This window comes from Leucoraja erinacea, chromosome 7 (genome assembly GCF_028641065.1).
Source record: "Leucoraja erinacea ecotype New England chromosome 7, Leri_hhj_1, whole genome shotgun sequence".
Classification (NCBI taxonomy): Eukaryota; Metazoa; Chordata; class Chondrichthyes; order Rajiformes; family Rajidae; genus Leucoraja; species Leucoraja erinaceus.
In genome coordinates this window covers 21743355-21762922 of record NC_073383.1, presented here as the reverse complement: position 1 = coordinate 21762922, position 19568 = coordinate 21743355, and the positions used below count along the sequence as shown (strand labels likewise).

At 39.1% G+C, this 19568-nt stretch overlaps 3 protein-coding genes and 1 long non-coding RNA gene across 8 annotated transcripts in view; 3 read left to right on the top strand and 1 right to left on the bottom strand.

Annotated features, from left to right (window-relative positions):
• Positions 1-313: 313 nt before the first annotated feature.
• LOC129698722 (homeobox protein Hox-D9) lies at positions 314-2781 on the top strand. The gene is made up of 2 exons (XM_055637921.1): positions 314-1027; positions 1571-2781. The coding sequence occupies exons 1-2, from the start codon at positions 451-453 to the stop codon at positions 1810-1812; spliced, it is 819 nt and encodes a 272-aa protein (XP_055493896.1). The 5' UTR covers positions 314-450; the 3' UTR covers positions 1813-2781.
• Positions 2782-3296: 515 nt separating this feature from the next.
• Positions 3297-7495, bottom strand: LOC129698724 (uncharacterized). 2 transcript variants are annotated; one of them, XR_008723710.1, is made up of 3 exons: positions 7434-7495; positions 4604-4899; positions 3297-3808 (listed from the first exon to the last, which is right to left on the bottom strand). It is a non-coding gene; the product is annotated as an uncharacterized LOC129698724 (long non-coding RNA). The 2 variants fall into 2 exon arrangements; XR_008723711.1 differs by having other exon boundaries at positions 3298-3781.
• Positions 7496-7886: 391 nt separating this feature from the next.
• Positions 7887-9875, top strand: LOC129698723 (homeobox protein Hox-D8). 2 transcript variants are annotated; one of them, XM_055637924.1, is made up of 2 exons: positions 7887-8666; positions 8898-9875. In XM_055637924.1, the coding sequence occupies exons 1-2, from the start codon at positions 8240-8242 to the stop codon at positions 9188-9190; spliced, it is 720 nt and encodes a 239-aa protein (XP_055493899.1). In that variant the 5' UTR covers positions 7887-8239; the 3' UTR covers positions 9191-9875. The 2 variants fall into 2 exon arrangements, with proteins under 2 accessions (XP_055493899.1, XP_055493897.1); XM_055637922.1 differs by having other exon boundaries at positions 7896-8666; positions 8895-9875.
• Positions 9876-12186: 2311 nt separating this feature from the next.
• The window catches only part of hoxd3a (homeobox D3a), a 38729-nt gene continuing 31347 nt past the window's right edge, over positions 12187-19568 (top strand). For 2 of the 3 annotated variants that reach the window (XR_008723708.1, XR_008723707.1), the window contains exon 1: positions 17637-19200. The gene's annotated coding sequence lies outside the window, so the exon portion shown is untranslated. Of the gene's footprint in view, positions 13366-17636; positions 19201-19568 lie in introns of those variants that run through there. The other variant, XM_055637914.1, reaches the window with a different exon arrangement.

Here is a 19568-nt window from a genome sequence, read left to right as displayed (position 1 = left end):
AACGTACCTCGAAGGTGTTTTCTTGCCGCTTTATTGCACTAACAAATATTTGCTCTTGACACAGATCATGGACTACGCGCTGCTGATTATGAAATGAGTGACAGACTTTAATTAGAAAATAGTCCCCTGCTTCTCTAGAAGCTGTTTTTTTGGGGGTCAAGAATGCACTTGGAGGGTTAGTCCTTCTGACCCCCAGAAGAAGGTTTCCAACGTTCTTGATCGAGCGAGTTTTTTGGTTTTTTTTGCTCCACTGGCAATATAATATTTTATTTCTCCTAAAGCTGGTCTAGGCCCAGATGTGGCCACACCGATGAGCGGATTGATTTACTCTCTGTATTGGTAAATACAGTCACGTGAATCGCGCAACCAATCGCTGCGGCTGCAGTCGGCAAAATACTATGATTGTTCAGGGTGAAGGTATCAGATACACTTCCCAGTGTAACCTTTTCTATGAAAGCGAGAGAGGCTAAAATGTCGACCGGTGGCACCATACACAATTATTATGTTGATTCTTTGATAGGGCAGGAGACAGAGGACTTGTACGCAGCGAGACGTGCACAAGGAGTCCACGGCACAGCTTCAAGGCCATCAGGTGTAACGGACAGCTCAGATTTTTCCTCCTGCAGTTTTACCCCCAAGTCAACCGTGTTTTCCACTCCCTGGTCACCCGTCCATCCACAATCCTCTGCCGCCGTTACAGGGATATACCATCCTTTCATGCATCCGTCGCACCTTGGAGCTGCAGATTCCAGATACCCGCGCTCATGGTTAGAACCTCTCTCCACTTCTGTCTCTTTCCCCGGATTTCATCCAACCGGCCGGCATTACGGAATCAAGCCAGAAACTCTAGCAGCCAAGAGAACTGAGTGCCCATCCTATGAGCTGCAAACTCTCAGCCTTCCCGAATTCACGTGCACTTCCTACCGAGAGGGCAGGGAGAAGCTTCCCAAGGAGATTGGATGTACCAGCTCCGAGACTACGAGCAGCAGTGAACCCAAGGAAGAGAACCCCCGGCAACTTGACCCAAGTAAGTGTACGAATTGCAGAGTGATTTACAGCCCCGAACCTGCAGACCCGAGTGTGCAAAGCTGATGGTTTTACAAACCTATAAAAATGTCTAGACGCCTACCCAAGTCTGAAAAGCCACAGCTAGCAGTAAAAACTTTTTATTGTTTACAGAGAATTTTTGCACACAAATCTGCGCGAGACTATAAAACCTTATTTTAAAGTTGCTGCATTGGTTCCCACTGAATTTGACAGGGGCTTTCCGAAATTCGAACATCCGCCCTCATCGAAGTTAAAACAATTGTGCTTTTTCACCACTCCTATCAAGGCGTTTGTGTTCAGTTTTGATATTAAGCCATGTCTAGGCATACTCAAAAGTACGGAGAGCAATTGCTCGCTCCATTTCTCAATATATCTGTCCTGAACTTGACAAATATTCACCGAGAAAAGAGTACTGTAGGTTTGGTTATTGAGTTGGTGGGAATCCTTGAGAAAGTCTGAAATCTTACGTAAAGATATTGAGAAGTTAACCCCTTTTTAATTCTTCTTTATTGCTTACTTCCAGATCATCCAGCAATCAACTGGATCCACGCTCGCTCTACCAGGAAGAAGCGTTGCCCCTACACTAAATACCAAACGCTTGAATTGGAAAAGGAGTTTTTATTTAATATGTATCTTACCAGAGACCGCCGCTATGAAGTTGCTAGAATTTTAAATCTTACCGAGCGGCAAGTAAAAATTTGGTTTCAAAACAGAAGAATGAAAATGAAAAAGATGAACAAGGTGAAAAACAACGAAGGGTCTTGATTTGCCAACTTGTTCCCAGTGAAAGATCTGAAAACCTCTACAGACTGTGTAAAAACTGTTCTATCTATCTGGTGGTGATTGGTCGATCGAAGCACGGTCTTTGTTGTACTGTTTCAGAACAATTCTGTGTTTCAACAACTGCCTTGCATCGAGTGGCTGTTCCTGATTTGCTGCTATGGGTTACATTGAACTAAATTTAAACTGATGTCAGCACGTTAGTTGTATTACGTTAGAACTTTGACGACATAATACTGATATACTTGTTTTATACAGACAAAACACGCACATTTGAACATCCCGTTTGGATGTGCAATATTTAAAATGCCGTGTATCTGCTGTATTGCTAGAAAAAAAATGTTTAGAGATAACTTTTGAAGGAAACGATACAATGCCAATTTATGCCGTTTTTATGCCAGTTCGCCGTGGAATGTAATGCAAACGTTGTTAATTTCCGATGTAATGAGACCACCACTGTGCTGATAAAGGCAATGTAATATTTATTTATAATATTTCAGGTTACCTTAGCAAAAGCTTCACGGTCACCCTGGAAAATGATCTAGTCCTCGAGTAATTTAAAAGTGTCATTGAGCAAGAGACATTTTGGCTATCGAACACAAATAAATGGAAATTGTTTAAATGTTGTTAGTTTCCCAGTGGCTGGGAGACAGGGGCGTCTTTTTTTGTGCGTTTGGGACAATCTGAAACACGTTTGGTTTTAGCGACAAGAATCTGACCTGCTTTCATGTCGGCGATTTGAACAATCTAATAAAGAGCCAGTTTCTCGGGCCACTACATAAGTCAAATCCATTGCAATGAATTAACTCTGAGGATGGAAGAAAATATGGTTTTACCGTACTTTCTGATTTACTCAAAATCCTCTACGGTATTTAATGGCTGGGACAGATGTGACAATAAAAATTATACTGTCTTGCAAAAGTCGAAATGCTATAAATAAAAGCGGCATGTTCCACTGATGCACGCTCCTCTCCACCTTACTTTTGGTTAATAAGATTACAATAAAATGTTTATGAACATCTTAGGTTAGGCTGCCTGGGCAATACGTCGTTTATAAGTCGATAAACACTCTTCCGATGCAAACAACGGAACATTGTAGGAGGACCTACATAGTCCGTTAGTTTGACATCATACCTTGCCTCAGTTTTACATTGAAAACACCCAGTAATGTCGATTAGATGGTGTTATTAAGATGGCATAAATACGATTTACTTCCGATTATCTGACTAGCACTCATTTTATGGAAATGCCCTGTTTGCTGGATTAAATTATACAGCCTGTTCTGAAACTTTGGACATTTTGCACGTGGCTTTTAGATATCACCAACCAACCGCATACTGATGCACTTTCTATAGATAATAGATAAAGTTGCTCATCCTTTTTAACCAAATCGCCTTATATATTCCTTCGGTATATGAGCTAGTGCCCGCTTTCATGTAGGAGACCGACTCTTGAGCAGACATTTATAGACTGTTGATAGGTGTTCCATAATTTCTACCTTCATGTTTGAGTAGACTGTTTAAATATATATATATATATAGCACCTGCAAAACCATGTAGCAGGATGGGAAAATTAAAAATACAACCAACCGCGAAGTATTATTGGAAAGATGCTGAACAGGGATGAAATAATCAACCACAAAGCACAAACAGATGTACAGCTATGTTTAATTTCACGCCGCTGTCGCAGTTCGATATCCCACTATAAACAATTGTGAGAATTTCTTCAATTAGAACCGTTCTCATTTTGCAGAAGCTCCTGGAAAACATGTTGTGTTTTCTGAAGGTGTTGAATTGCAACGCCATCTATTGCCACGATTTTGCATACAGTACTTTAAAACAGGAAGGAACGGGATACGATAAACCCCACAGCTGGCTAGACGTCTTAATGTCTTTATGGTTTTCTTCGTGTAATTACGGTGTTCTTTGAAATCCACCAATTCAATGTTTTTGTCTGTCGGCGACAAATAAAATGCAGACACTATTTAAAGAGACGAAAACAATTAATTCACAAATTCTGGACAAATTTGTAACTATTCCCAACCATATATGCAAACAAAAATCAGTGCGGTACATTCGCAGCAACATACATTTACATACAAAACGCTCGTCGGTAGTCCAATTGAATAAACATAACGAGGAATCTGCAAGCTTCATCAACGGAAGGGCTTGTGAGAGAAAACACCAGGAAAACAGAGATACGTATTTCTACTAGCAAAATGTTTTGTTATGCAAAATGCAAATACATTCGATTTGAATTTTAGTAGCAAATTGTTTAAACGCCGAATCAAAACAAAACTAAATAAAACTAAGTTCCATCAATTTGCTCTAACCTTCCATGATTTATTCCAAGTTAAACATTCCTGACCACGCACAAATGTTACAGCAATTCACATATTCAGCGAAGACTCTGATACCAGCAAATGGAACACAGCAGATGACGTTCTATCTTAGCCTGCAAAATAATATATTTGGACGTTTTTCAGATTGTAATTGTTCCTAATACGGCTCCCTTATGCCTCTCTGTTTATTTATTGTCTGTGCAAACATGTGCAGTCACACACGATCGCTCTACACCCACCTTCTTGGCCCTTCTTCGCCCCAACTTTCAATTCTTGGACCGAAATAAATATATTTTTTCTTTAGAAAATAAGATATCTAGAAGATTGGGAGCCGTAAGTTATATATTTGTTTTGGACCGCTGTATCAGTAAAATATACATAGCAGACGAAAACATTCTGACTAATAGCAACCGATTAAAGTTGCAAACACTCACCCAACTTTATGAACTTCAATAGTTTCGTTGTGACGTCCAGAAAGTCGACGTTAACTAAACTAGAGCAGACGAAACCAGCAGTTTCAGTGTCAATTTTGCTTTATTTTACATGGAAGTGTTGTAATATCCGTTGGTATATATAGGAACCTTTTTTTGTGTTTAATTTTTTCTTGACCATTTTAATTGATTCTGTGATTCGACTAAAAATGAACAAAAGTAGCCCGCGTTCGATTTAGTCGTAGTTCATACGATTGTCCACCGGGGGGCGCCGTCGCTCCATTATACCAAATTCTAGACTAGGGGTGACAACGGGAAAAATATATAAAAGGAGGTTAAAAGGCAACTAGATCATTCTTGTACAGAATTTTCTTTAATTTAGAATGCAGCAAAAGCCGAACCCTGACTTTTGAGAGGATTTTCAAAATAAAAAAATCGCACACAATGTAAACTCTATAAAATAGTTGCGACTTAAACGCGCGTAAACATACGTTCGCTTAACATTGAAAGGTCCAACTAATTTCATGGAAACGTATTATTAATTAATTACATAGAAGAAGCTTTCTATATAAAATTATTTGTAAGAACAAAATGGCCAGATTTTTCAGAACTAGGCACACCTGTTGTAAGCCGCCGTGATTTCATTTTTCTAACAAAAAACACCATATTTGTGCCTGCTCTTGCCTTTGTTCGAATAATGTTCATTTGCCGAAATTCTAAAATGTGATCTCTCAGCAATGGGTCAAGGCTTATACTATAAACAAGGTCGGCTCGATAGATAAACCGGAGTGGGATTCGAGAGAAAGGATAAATCAGGCTTTTTGTCCTTTCGCAATGTTAATAAAAGACTTTAGCAATAAAGAAAATTGTAACGTTTAAACCAGTGCTGCATTAGTATAATAAAAAGCACATCGTTCGAGCGACCTTACTAACAATTATAAATAACAATAGGTGTAGTTCTTTTTGCAGTTTTAAATGTTTATTTCGACCGTTAAAGAGTAAAACAAATTGAGCCAAGCACGATATTTGCTTTCTATTTGCCTGAGGGGAAATTTTACAATCCTCTCAATAAAATACGTATTTCAGAAAATGCAGTCTTTTCCTGATTTTTCTGAAACAGTTTCAAACATTCGGAAGCAGATAGAGATTTTGAAAGTAAAATAGAATAAAACGCATCACACTCACTGGTTGTTCGTGGCACGGTTTTGCAGCTAGAACGATTCCCGGAATAAACCAATTTCCATTAAAATAATGCAGAGGCCGCACAAAACAGGGAATAAAATCTTCAGGTGAATCTTAAATTACAATCTCCGTTTGGAAGTGACTTTTCAATTAAAAGTAAGTCCTTTTTATAAGATTTCCAATGAGACGTTTGCGGCTAATTACATTTTAAATATATACTGGGTGCTTTATCTTAAAAATGTATCCAGCAACATCGCATAATTGCAAAGAATTATATCTATTTTCCATTTGTTTTCAGCTGATCTTTGAGAGAATTATTCAGTAAATCGGATATGTATTCATTTCTGTTTTTCTGATCTTTGACTTATCGTCTTTTGATAAAAATGGGGTTGCATTTGTTTTCAGAAGGCAAAAAAAACCAGGTAACACAGTTGAAATGAAACTTATTGTACACGTAGGCTTTCCAGTCTGTCAGGCCTAGTTTTTTTAAATGTTAAAGTTTGTAAGTGAATGGTTTGTAAAAAAAAAGAGCATTGTAAAAATAATCTTAAATTGAATTTACCTTTCCAAATAAATGTGCTTAAACGAACCAAACTTGCGGTCATCCAAATATCTTGGCGAACATCAGTTGCACGCACATATATATGTGCGGAACAAAATTAATATGCTGAATATTTTGTATTGCAAATTAATGTAAATATTCCATATTTTGGGAAGTGTTTTCTTGGATACTTGGACTGTGGCCCTGACCGATGTCCGCCGTCTAGAAAACATTTAAAATTGGGCAAATGATCCCGTTTATACCCATTTCAATCTTTAAACGTGGGAGTGTTACATTAGGATTAGGGGATACATCGTGTTTTAAACTGTGAATTGTCAGCTGTGTTTTTATTTTATGCAAATAAATGAAAAAAAATCAGAATATAGTTGCTGTGGTCCATTACATATTGGACTTTAAATTCTCGGTTGTGCCCACTTTGAACGAACATACAGTGCATGCATCCAGGAAGAACTTGAATTCTTCTGGTTAGCAGTTACTGAAAACATTGCTGTTTTTATTTCCCCGCAGCAGTTTGTGGATTGAGACAAGCATCGGAGCGTGAGGAACAAAGTTCACTGGTGAATTCAAGTTTCACCAGATCAAGCACTCTTTTCCATTAAACTTTAAGCGCAGTCGCTTGAATTGGGGGAGAGGACAGGAGGAGGGGGGGGGGGGAGAAGTTGAGATTGGGGTTTATTTCTGGGCAACTCGTGAACCTGGGAATGGACGCCTCTAACCTAGCCTTGGTATTTCTCCCGGGTTTTGCAGCTCTTGATGCAATTTCAACCACAGTCTGCAAACTTCGTGCTGCCCTGCAGACGCGAGCTGCTTTTCTCGCCAATGACGTCTGCCATGGGTGAAATGATGGAAATTGTATTCAGAAGCATGATTTTCATTAGCTAGTAATTAACCTCCAAGTTTCAGTCAAGCGAGCATATTTTTTTTTAAATCTGAGTCAAGGATAACTCTTTCCCCCGTTCTTAGTAGACTATTGTTTCACAAAATATATTAATGCTATTAGGTAAAACAGTTTATTTTAAACAGGCGTTGGATTTTTGTGCATCTGCTTCCTATTTAGACCTAATAATAGGAATAATATTGCCAACTCACTTCAGTTTGTAGGTAAACGGCAGGTATCCGTGCGCCAAAGTACCTATATAAATATAAGACACACGTTTATATACTTATATATATTGATGGCTATTGATACAGATATATAATATGTGTGTGTACATGTGTGTGTGTGAAGCTACAGAGACAGACAGACAGTGACAGGCGCAAGCAGATTTTACCAGCTTTACAGAAAGATCCAAAACCAAATAATCCCTAATGTTAATTCTAACTTTAACCTTTTAGCCCTCGAGCCTCCCCCATCCCCCATTCCCCCTTTTTGACTGTGTCTTGACCTTGAGACCGGTCTCACCTTGTTGTGTTCTGAAATCTAATTGCTGTGCTGTAACCGGGCCAGTTTCATTTCTCTTCAGCTGAGTGGCGCACGTATTTCATGTTTTCTGTGATGCGGCCCGCCTAATTGTAATGAGAGGGTGCTGAATATATTAATCCGCATGTTATCTTTTTTTTCTCCCCCCCGATCAGTGTGCCCGCTACTTTCCTAAAAAAATATCATTTCTCAGCACAGACGTGTTGTCCGCGAAGGCAGTAACTGTAAACGGCAGTCTAAAGATCTCTTCAGCCGGCTTACAACTGATCTGCGGTTTCAAAGTGAAGCAGTCACAGCACTGAGGCAGTGGTGCACCTTCAGTATTAGCGAGTATGTTGCACGGGGCATCAGTGCACACTGGACCTGCATTGCCATCATGAACAGTGTGTAGATCGAGCAAGTCAATAATATCACTCCAGAACTGCTTAAGCATTTATTTTGTTTATATTCATTGGCCACTCTTGAATCTGCACAGATGAGTTCATATTTTGTAAATCCATTCTACTCCAAGTACAAGCCAGGAGAAGCCCTAAGTCCCACTTACTACGACTGCCGCTTTCCACAGGACGTGAGCAGCAGACACGCTGTGGTGTATGGTCCCAGCAGCGGAGCGAGCTTCCAGCACCCTGCTCAAGTTCAAGAATTTTACCATCATGGGACATCAGCGCTTCCTAATACTGGCTTTCAACAGAATCCTTGTGGAATTACGTGTCATGGTGACCCCTCTAAATTTTACGGATACGATAACTTACAAAGACAGCAAATTTTTACGACACAGCAAGAGGCCGATCTGGTACAATATCCTGACTGTAAATCGTCCAGCAGTAATATTGGCGAAGAACCAGAGCACTTAAATCAGGGCTCGTCTCCTACTCAAATGTTTCCCTGGATGAGACCTCAAGGTTGGATATATTAAAATTAGCTTCCATCTCACGTTTTACTGCTCAGTTCTGCCGCCAAGGTGTTTAATGCTATCTGTACTAGTCAGCTTTAATAGGAACATTTTCTTTATGTAGCATTAGCGTGCAAAGCGAAAATCGCTGCCTTTTTTTGGCTAGTCTTGTCGTTATTTGACCGTGCAAATTTGACTCAATTTTTTCTTGTCTTTTTGTGTTTCTCGTGCCGTTTAGCAGCGCCCGGTAGACGCCGAGGGAGACAAACTTACAGCCGATTCCAAACTCTGGAGCTGGAAAAAGAATTCCTGTTCAATCCGTATCTGACTCGAAAGCGAAGGATCGAGGTTTCTCATGCTCTGGGACTGACCGAGAGACAGGTGAAGATCTGGTTTCAAAACAGGAGAATGAAATGGAAAAAGGAAAACAACAAGGACAAATTTCCAACGTCTCGGAACGACGAGGAGGGGGAAGAGGTCAAGAAAGAACAGGAAGAGCCCGAGCAGGACACATCAGAGAAAGAGACCAAGTAACTTTACCCCTTTGGCCTCCGAGAAGAACGTCATTCAGTTTGTGCCAATTCCACTGTTATACGTGTTGATCAGATTGAATCCTCCCGCACATTGATGGTTAGTTTGGTGTGAACAGTCCACCAGATTTTTCAAGTTCTTTCGAGCCTTAATTCAACATTATTTCCAATGAGGTCTGTGTGCATCATTGTAACCTTTTCGAATACACCCTGACAGATATATATATATAGTATCAACCGCCGGATAGAATTCTGCAACTCCCTTTAAAAGTGGAAGGTTGCAATATCCCAGAAGAAATAGCCATTCTGAATAAAGATTTTATTGCTTTTTAATAGGAGGAAATATAAAATGAAATCGTGATTAATTTAGTTTGTTGATTTTATTTAGCATTTGTGATTACACCCAACAACATGAACTGCCTAATAGAATGGATTATTTGGAATGTATTGCGAACACACTTAATTAATGATAGAAAAAAAACTGTGCACTTGCGATGTGTCTTAATTACTGTGCGTGTAAACTAATTGGTGGTGTATTGCGGCTGGAAATTCTCAAAAATTACCTATTCTCCGAAATGCAGTGAATAAACATAAGCAAAAAAAATAAAAAATACAAGGTATTCCGCAGCAATAGTCACTTTTTATGATGGTCGAATGTGATTAAATTAATAAATGTTGATTAAATTTAACTGCGTACTTGTTTCATTTTACGACCAGTGTCCCAAAGAAAAATAAAAGTAACGTGTGTTTTGATAGAGAATCATTATGGGTTGATTGAGAATGAGGTCGCTGCAATTATTATTTAGCCAGCGTTTTGTGGCTGTTTTCAGTCGTTTCTGCAAGATTAAATCGAATATACTTTATTTGTGTTTACCTCTGCAGTCACGGGGTGCCCATCTGCCATACAACACGGCAGATCTGATCGTTGGATGAAAAAGACTGGAGATGGTGTATTTTTACATGCAGTTATAAAAGTTAATGACAGAGTTGATGATTAGAATATTAGTTTATCTATGCCCTAAGTTAAATAGTCTTCGGGTGGTCATTGGCCAGTCAGATCACATGCCTGACTCATGTGTGGCTAAAACGACGCTGTAAAAGTTAGTGTTTTGTGTAAAGCTGCGGTCTACTGTACACGTATATCAGCAAATCTCGTAAAAACCGACAATAAAATTCTAATACTACAAATCACTCGGCAAACTGAAGACTTCTAGGTTCCAATTTATTCTTTTCCGCTTTACAGGTTGGAGGCTAAAGCAGTGCCTACAGTTGTCGAATAGCCTCCCATTTTGCCGTTAAACTTTACACAACCGGCGATTAAGCCACATTTAAACTTCAGCAGGGCCGGCGCGCAAGCCCCATATAAACGCCCACCACGGGAATAGACGATTTTTGATGTCCACTTCTATGCACAAATTACAATGTCATGGTAAGGTTGAACAAAACAAAACGATGAGAGCAAACAGGAAACGATTCTGGGGAGGGGGAGGAAAAACATACATCCACCAATGTTATGCAAACAACTAAAAACACAATTGCTGGCAGTATAAAATTATTAGCAGCGGTGTCCAGACTCCACTCTGATAAGGCAATGTTGTTAAGATAATTTCAGAAACAGTTTCCAGATATGGAACCGAATTTAGTCATAGGTTGCACAATGAGACCATGCTTCTGCAATGCCCAGCTTCTGCCAGATACAGTTGCCAAATTAAACACCAATTAACTATTTCAAAACGAGAAGGGACAAAATTGCAGACTACAACACAATATCTGCCATTAAAAAAAAATCTGGCTTCACGTTTTATGTTAAAGCAAACATATTTGATCGAATTTATACATTCTCAGGGAGGTCATAGTCAACCAAGCAGATAAACTCTTTCAGAAGCTACATCAATTTTACGTGAAGTAATATGAAAATTTCATTTTCGCAATTGTCTGATCAATCCGGAGGAGTATTCTTTGGACGATTTTTTAGCCAGTATTTTTCAAAACTGATTCTCACAATCTAATCACACCGCGCCAATAGGGTGGACAGTGGTGCTTCCCCCCAAGCGCAATTGTGATCTGATCCTTCTTACAGAAAAAAACCCTATCTAAAACAATGAACCATCTTTATAATCATTTTATAAACCAAATAATCAAACAGAGGGCTATGTCGCGTTTGTTGTTTTTTATGTATTGGTGGATCAATTATTGGTCTCCGTGGCGTTCGTGTGGACAATGGTACGAGATCTGACCTTATTAGTAGGGTTTCACTGGCGGGTTGAATGGTCCAAATATCAAGTAGTTTTTTTTTAGAAGAATTGACCTATAGAGGCTTATGAAAGGAGTTATATTTCATAATTTCATATTTTTTATAACACAAATATATCCAAAAAACTCCAACCTTTAGAATCACGCATTAGAACCGCTTTTCATGAATCAGTGCAACTGGATTATTTAGGTTCTGCAATCCGTTCGTTTCTTTAATAAACTCAGTATTTTACTGAAAACTCTCCTCTACGTCCTGCCAATACTCCAGCCTCCCCCATCCAAATCCAGAAAATAAAATAATTTCCGAAATCAAAGTTAATAGAATTTCAAAGTTTGAATATCTTATAACATTGCGCCTCATTTTAATTTCCCGTCGCCAGCTACAGGAAACACGGCGCGTATGGACATTATGAGTTATGTTTGAGAAATCGGTGCTTAGCCATTTAATCTCAAGGGACGGTTTTGCATTTTCTCAGTAAAATTTCTTCACGGCTTCAGACCAGATCCTATCAGATGATCTACCTTCTACATATCTCAATCCACGGGAAGCATGAGGCAAGGGGAAAGGGCGATGTCAAATAACTGCCAGGCATCTTCTTCTCTCCTGATGAATTTCCTCCCTCGCTGGCAACGAGAAGAACAATTACACATCAAACTGATTCAAGAATTTCTGCAATAAATATATATACAAAAAATAAAGATTTGTTGTGTCCATTCAACTTAATTTCTTGTGGATTGTGTGTTTGTGATGGGGTGTATTTCATTTTATCTTCTCTTCTTCATTGGAATCGGCGGGTACATAAATGAAATAATCCATAGTAGGTAGAAATGGAGGCTCGATATGTTAGCAGATAGCTCCACAGACTGAGAACCAACATCCTCTTTCTCACCTGTGTAGAATACACCACAGAACATTTATTGCGAGTTGTCACGCTTTCTGCATTACTGTTTTTGTTTGAATGAATGCAGCCGCCATGGTGCAGTTTCTAACTGAGTGACCAACGTGCTTCAGTTTCCCTTGTTTCCTATTCTTAACCCGACCAAATTAAAAAGGTTTCAGGAAATCATGTCAAAGCTAATCCGGAAGCTGTCTGACTCATAATTGCCAACATTGGGAAATGTGCATCATATGTGCTTCATAATTTGCAGCAAGTTGCTTTGGGGAAAAAACATCTTTATACTAGATGTATTGAGAACACGAAGTAAAATACCGTATATTACCAAATTGCAGGGGTCTGATTGCAGTGGTGTGAAGTGCCCACTGTCGAGAGAGTTATTTCCCTTTATGTTTACGCTGTTAGTGCACTTCCCCTTGTATAGTTGGTTAGAGTGTGGGTTACAATGCATGTTATATAACAAATAGCTCTTGCAAAGAACTCGTTAAAGGAAACATGGCGCTTGCGAGCTGTACTTGCGAAATCCGCAAGGAATTGCTGCGAATTCCTTTTTGTTTGAAGAAAATTTACAACTTTGTAATGGACCTTTTACGAGGGAGCCGGCGCTGCCATTGGCTAGTTTTGGTCATGTGAAGCAAGTAACTGCGTTCATGGCCTTTTCATGATTTCCCTTGTGAATATTTCACTGCATTCCGCTGCTAACTCGTCTCAAACCGTCTTTTCTGTCAGTATCTCCCCTTGCCTGCTTTTGTCGTTGGTATTTGGCGCCAGCTGCTTGGGAAAAAGGGGGAGACTTTCCGCTCTATTCGCGGTGTTCAACCCTTTTCTGTATAACTATGAGGAAGTGATTCGACTCATGCTGGGATTTTAGCAATCTGATCTTTCTCTCAGACCTCTGACGTCTGCTAACAACCTCTAACTTACCCTCCAACTCGCTTTACCTATTTTTAAGTTATTTTGATAATCGAAACTGTACAAATGGAATACAAAATCCACCTGGTTCCCGATCGGGGGAAACGCCATGAAACCGGTAAGTGTTTTTGCTCTCGCCTGCTCGGCTGTTGCAGACAGCAGTATTGTAATGCGTGGCAACGGCGTTGCCTTCGCTGGTTCAGTTCTAGGCAGCTGTTCTGCCAGGTCGGGAAATGCTCGATACATTAACAAGCAGCACGACTGGTTTTCAAACGGCGCATTCTAACCAGGTCCAGGTGACCGGTTGAGTATAAACGGTGGCTGTGCGGCAGATTCATTAAATATTTATTTCCCGCAATGAAACAGAGTTGCTATTCGGTCCAATCTTTGCGATAATAGTGTTACTGCAACACAACTGACATTTGTGTCCAGCATCTCATGTGACGATTATTCGGTTTGCCTAGTTCAATTAAGATTATATATATATACAACATTTATATACAAATATATATATTTGCTACTTTTATTGCCGGTGCCTCTCTAGTGCTTGTTGGTTTTCGGGCGGGTCGCCAGTGAACCGCCTCAGTGATTGGCGGCTTGGGTCTGCGGCTTTCTATGCTCTTTTTTACCGTGTTGTGGCGGAGGGTATGAAGGTTGAACTCTTTCTCTCGTCAAATGAAAAGTTGCAGCAGTGAGTGATGGATTTGTGTTAACGATGCTAATAAGTCCGTGAGGCAAACTCTGGCTTTGAAAACATCGAGTGCTTTGGGATTTTGGGAGAAAAGCTCAGCGTAACATTTTAATGATATTTTATCACGTGACTGCAGTCTGCACAAATGAGCAATACTCTTAGCACAATCTTCCCGCGGTCAACATGAAGAGGTCTTTTCAATACCTTGATGTTGGTTAGACGATCATAGAGCTGTCTAGTATTTTGTCATTGTGCAAACACTTTCGGTTTGCGCATCTGATCAATTGCTTTCTGAAGATGTTATGCCGAGTTGCATTTGTTCATTCAGTTGGATTGTGTATAAGAACTCCAATGTCTATATTCTGAAACCTTGTTCTGAGACATCAGAATAAGGATATTCTGAGCAATGTTTCTGATTTGACGTAAACTGTTCCAAATTCATGTTGGTAACGTCACAATACAAAACACGAAATAAAAGCACCGCAATCTTTTTCTATTCTAATTTCTCAATATTATTTTTTTATTGCAACAGCCTGATGGGGAAATATGTGCAAGCTTGAAACTTGAGATATCGGTAGCGGAAAAGTAATGTGAATATTCCCATAACTGTTTCTTTATCTTAGCTGCAATTCTGCTGGTAAAATATTCGAAAAGTTCACCACTTTGCATCGGAGCTGAAGGAAGAAATTTCTGTTCCCATGCCGTTGAAAATCAATATAATTCGACTATAAACTAATTTATCTTTTAGACCCCATATTAGAAATGAAATATAACTATAATATATCATCCTGACCCATGCAGCATATAATAACATCGATGTTAGTTCACCAGTGGCAATTGGGGTATATTTGCAAATTATAAATAATTTAAAATCTTATTTCTACCTGCGTCCATTTGGACAGTGACAGGTACGTTGTGGAAATGAAGCACTCACGACAAAAAAAAAAAAAGCACACACAACGTATTGGAACCAAATAAACCTTTAATGGTATTGTGAGTGCACTTTCATTACAAAATACTTAGAAGAAGCATTTAAATTTTATATCTGATTGGCGACAGCGGAGTGCACAATCTTTTGGTCCTTGGAGAAAGTAGTATGCATTTTCAACAGTTTTCAAGCATTGATTTGCTTTCATTATTGTTCTTCAGTCAGTTTCCATGTAGGTTTCAGTACGTCTGTGTTGGCTACAATCTGTGGTTGAGACTGGCATTCTTATGGAGCGGTTATTCATTCAGATCTTTTATTTCAATTTTATAAAAGTGTAGATGTTAAATATTTGTTGAATTTTTCTCGTTAAACTAAATCGTGTTTGCATCAAGTATACGCCATTCGTTTTTAGATTTCAGTGAAAGACTTCTTGATGATTTTCATGTTTGCACCACGCTTTCCGCCGGATGGGTCATAATCCGGCACAACTAAATCTCGGAGCAAAACAAAGATAAATTGTCATTATGAAAATAATTAGTAAGTGCCTCTTTCCCAATCACGATTTACTCCACGACTTCAAAGTGGGACTATTTAATTTATTTTCAGATTATCCAAGCAAAACTTCCTAAAACGGCTAAGGGTGAATGTGGACATCGTTCTGTTGAGGTTTGGATATTGTTTATTGAATACCCAGAGTTTTATATGGAAGGTTATAACTAAAGAATATTGCTCAGAATATTTCTGAAGGATTTTTGCTCTATAATGGATCAACAACGCTCATATGTAAACCCCCCAATACGGTTTCCATTCAACAATAACAACATTTCTTTTTTTAATGGAACCATTTTCAATTAAAATCTGTGACAAACATAATTCGATTTTCAACAAATGTTGAGTGTTTTTTAATTTGTAGCGCTCATTTTCAGTTTTAAGGTATATATGCCAACATAAACAACTTCTACGACAAATCCCACATATTTAATGCGGTGTATAACCGGAATCAATTTACTGCGATCCCAGAATATTGCTCTTCTTCACAGAACCGATAAAATAATTTCCAGATCGTGATCTTCTCTCGAAATTATTACAAGGCCCAGAACTCTGCAGAAAGGAAACATCAAAAACATTAGCATATGGTGCGCGGACTGTTTCATTTATTCCACAGTAGGGACGGGGTTTATTGTCGCGTCCAGTGGAAAGTTAATTACAAGCTTTCTGCGTCAGAAGTTTCGGGGGCGTAAGGAGTGGTAATCTGGGTTTATTTTGACTTCAGTTGAGCTCAGAACTGGAAACCATACATTGCACTATTGTTGAAGAGCAACTGATTAATATGGGGCAAATATAATTTCTTCCATCCACTGTCAAAGACGGCTGCTGCAAAATTAGATTTACGAGGGCTAGACGGTCAATTGGATTATAGCAATTAGGATCTTAGCTCAGAATTGTAAGACAAAACACAATCAAAATTCCCCAACTCTAAATGAAACCAGACCCCATGTTATGACAATTAATGAAAAATATACGTTAGAATGTTACATGCTCTTCTGCTTACACTTAATCCATCTCAAGTTCTAAATTGCTGGATCTATTTAACGTCATATTTAGGTTTAGAACACTTCCAATCCAGGCCCTCGACCGGACTTCCGAAAAAACAATAATGCTGCAACATTCCCCAAATACGGAGAGTTGTTCAGTTTCAGAGAACAATGGGCGGTGGCCCAGTACCCGATTGTGTGTACTCCTTACATCTAGTCATGAAATATTTCAACTCCAGACTCTTAAGTACCCACTGGCAAGAGAGTACAAAGAGCTCGATGTGCCAACACTCCACGACTGTAAAACAGTGAATATTGTTTTACCACGGTTAATACACTTTCAAACTAAAGGTCGTGCGTGTGTACGTGTATCTGTGTGTGTGTGTGTGTGTGTGTGTGAGAGAGAGAGAGAGAGAGCGAGAGAGAGAGAGGGGGTGGGGTGCAGTGCCAAATAATCTGCCGATCCTATTTCAATGCTTCATAATTCACTTACCCAAGAGGTTTGGAAACACCCTTTTTAAATCCCTAAAAAAACAGCCAGCAACAGATAACTACAGCCCACGTGCGTTAAGTATCACCGCGACAATGGGCGGATCTTTGCCAAATTCTTCAGACTCAGATTAATGCAGTCAGTGTTTTGACATCGTTTCGTTGCCTTCATTAGATGTGCGATTCCGGATCGCAATCAAGCATTTATAATTCGCCTATTAATCAAAGAGGAAAAAGCAAACACTGCATTCAGATATTACATTTATTGCCGTCGCGGTTTTACTGCATCAGTAGCCAACTGGATTCGACTTGATGTGTCTCAAATAAAGTTCCACACCGTGAAACATCCCTCCCGAGCAGGACAAACGATAGTGCGGCCCCTCAAATCGTATCGTTCGTTTTCGATACCTAATCGGTTTAGTAATTACCTCAGTATATATATTCATCAGATCTTGCAACAGATCTAGTTGATATATTTTTGAACAACTGCAGTTGAAAATATCGTCAAAGCTACGGTGCAGTTGAATCGCACAATGGAACAAAAAGTGCATTGCGCGCTTCTGCTTACGTTTTCGGTTAGTGGTTCTCTCGTAACAAGCCTCAACTTAATCAATCAGAAAATAATTTAACATATAAAATAACAAAGATTCATCATCCTTTTTTATTTCCTTAACCATTGCCCGATAAAAATAGAAAGCAAATACTTATCTGGGATCCTGTGCTCAAAAGACAGTGCAAGATGAATCGCCTATTTGTAAACCAGAAAAATAAACTAAGTGCAAAGTATGTGAAATAAATTTTCTGTAAAGATATTTGATTAGTGGCTAAACAGTCCTAATCCAGTATTCTACGAAAACAACATACTGCAGTCTGTGAAAGCCTTGATGAAATGTGCATTGTCTGTAGATTTGAATGGCGTGTTTGGTTCTTGCTTAAGAAAATATTTTGCTTGGCGTATTTTAACACCAGTAACAACATCTAAAAGGTCCACCCCGTTGTAATACAGAGTACAATATGAATCCTGAAGTCATATTATGCATTGGAAATATTTAGGATCTTTTAACAGGTTCTTCGTCGTGAATATAATTATTTACTCAAAGTGTACCTCAAATGTTGGTGTCGAATAAATAGTTAATACAAAGTAAAAAAAAATAATTCAACTCAAGTGAAAAGACGTGATGTGTGTTGAATTCTTTGTGAATAATTTTAGGTATTAAAATCATCGCATGATTTTTGGAGGCTGCGACAAAGGTGCAGTATATCACGGCGTACGATAACTGCGATTTTAAATGATTGTATACTCTTGTTTTCTATGTATACAAACGTTGAACGTGCACTTTCCTATACATGTCCCCGTTGAATAATTGGTGATTTCAGATAACAGAAAGAAGAGTTCATAGTTAAGGGTTACCCTAATCCGTGAACAATTTTGATGCAAAAAAATGAAACCATTCAGGAACAAAAAAACATACAAACCCCTTTACGCATCAAAGTCTCTTTCAATTTTGCTTTGGCGACCTGAGCCTGGTTTTCTCCGTGGATGTCAGAAGGAGGCGCTGTAGGACAAGGCTCGCTGAATCACAGTAAGCATTCTCACTGCATGAATTACCCCCAGGGTCAGGCACAAGAATTTACGACTGGTCAACAAAAGCACGTGATCTAAACTTGTGTCCCATATTTGGTTGCATACGTAGGAGGCAGAGAAATGACATGTGCCTTTTATTTCCATATTTCATTATATATCGCGCGTTCTGGTGGCGAATAAACGTCTAAGAACCACAAATCAATCCCCTAAAAGGCAGATGAGTTCCTACTTTCTAAACTCTTACCCAGGTCGCTACCAAAATGGCCACGATTATCAGTTGCAGAGTTATGGGAATGCCTCGTCTGTGGAGGAGCATTTTAGGGAGTCGACGATGCTTTCGGCCAGGTATGGCTATGATTACACTGGGATAGACCTCAGCATGACTCGTTCTAACTCAAATCTTCGTGGAGACAGTGAAAGGTCTACTGACTTCATGCAGACAGCCAGTAACACCTTTCACAGTTCTTCTAGTGTGAGAACTAAGTCTCCTGATCATACCTTCAGCTCAGGACCTTTGATAAGCCCGTCAGATAGTACTATTAAAACTGGGGCTGCAATCACAGGGGCAACTCATTCATACCGCGGTGGTCAGGATACATCACCGGTTACCGATGAACATCTTGTGGGAACGAACAGCCCCAAACCAGAAAGTGGGCAACTAGACAAGGATTCAGCACAGCAGATGCAAATATATCCATGGATGAAAAAGCTTCACCTTAATCAAGGTACGCTCAATGCCGCCAATATATACTTTTGATATACATTTGTAATTTTGGTCGAAGATTTTTTTAGATTTGGAAACAGAGTAACTTAATCAAAATTAATAAAGCATGCTATTTGTAAAAGCATAACAGTTGGAATGAAATCAGAATATAAGCTGTTGCTTTGAGCGGGTTACAGCAATCGTGTCAGGAACTGCATTTTATGCATCTTGAAAACTGAATCATGTCTAAAAATACTTCAACTTATCTATCGGAGAACTTGTCTATTTTGTTCTGTTGGGGTAGTAAAGCGCATTAAACAATGATGTCTAAAACGATATAATGTAATATATTTACACCAATGCGTGTAGTAATTCATCTTTAACTTTTTA

Coding starts and splice junctions, on each gene's coding strand:
- LOC129698723 (XM_055637922.1), top strand. CDS start 8,240: ATGAGTTCATATTTTGTAAATCCATTCTACTCCAAGTACAAGCCAGGA. Junction 8,667..8,894: donor TCCCTGGATGAGACCTCAAG/GTTGGATATATT, acceptor CGTGCCGTTTAG/CAGCGCCCGGTAGACGCCGA.
- LOC129698722 (XM_055637921.1), top strand. CDS start 451: ATGAAAGCGAGAGAGGCTAAAATGTCGACCGGTGGCACCATACACAAT. Junction 1,028..1,570: donor CCCCCGGCAACTTGACCCAA/GTAAGTGTACGA, acceptor GCTTACTTCCAG/ATCATCCAGCAATCAACTGG.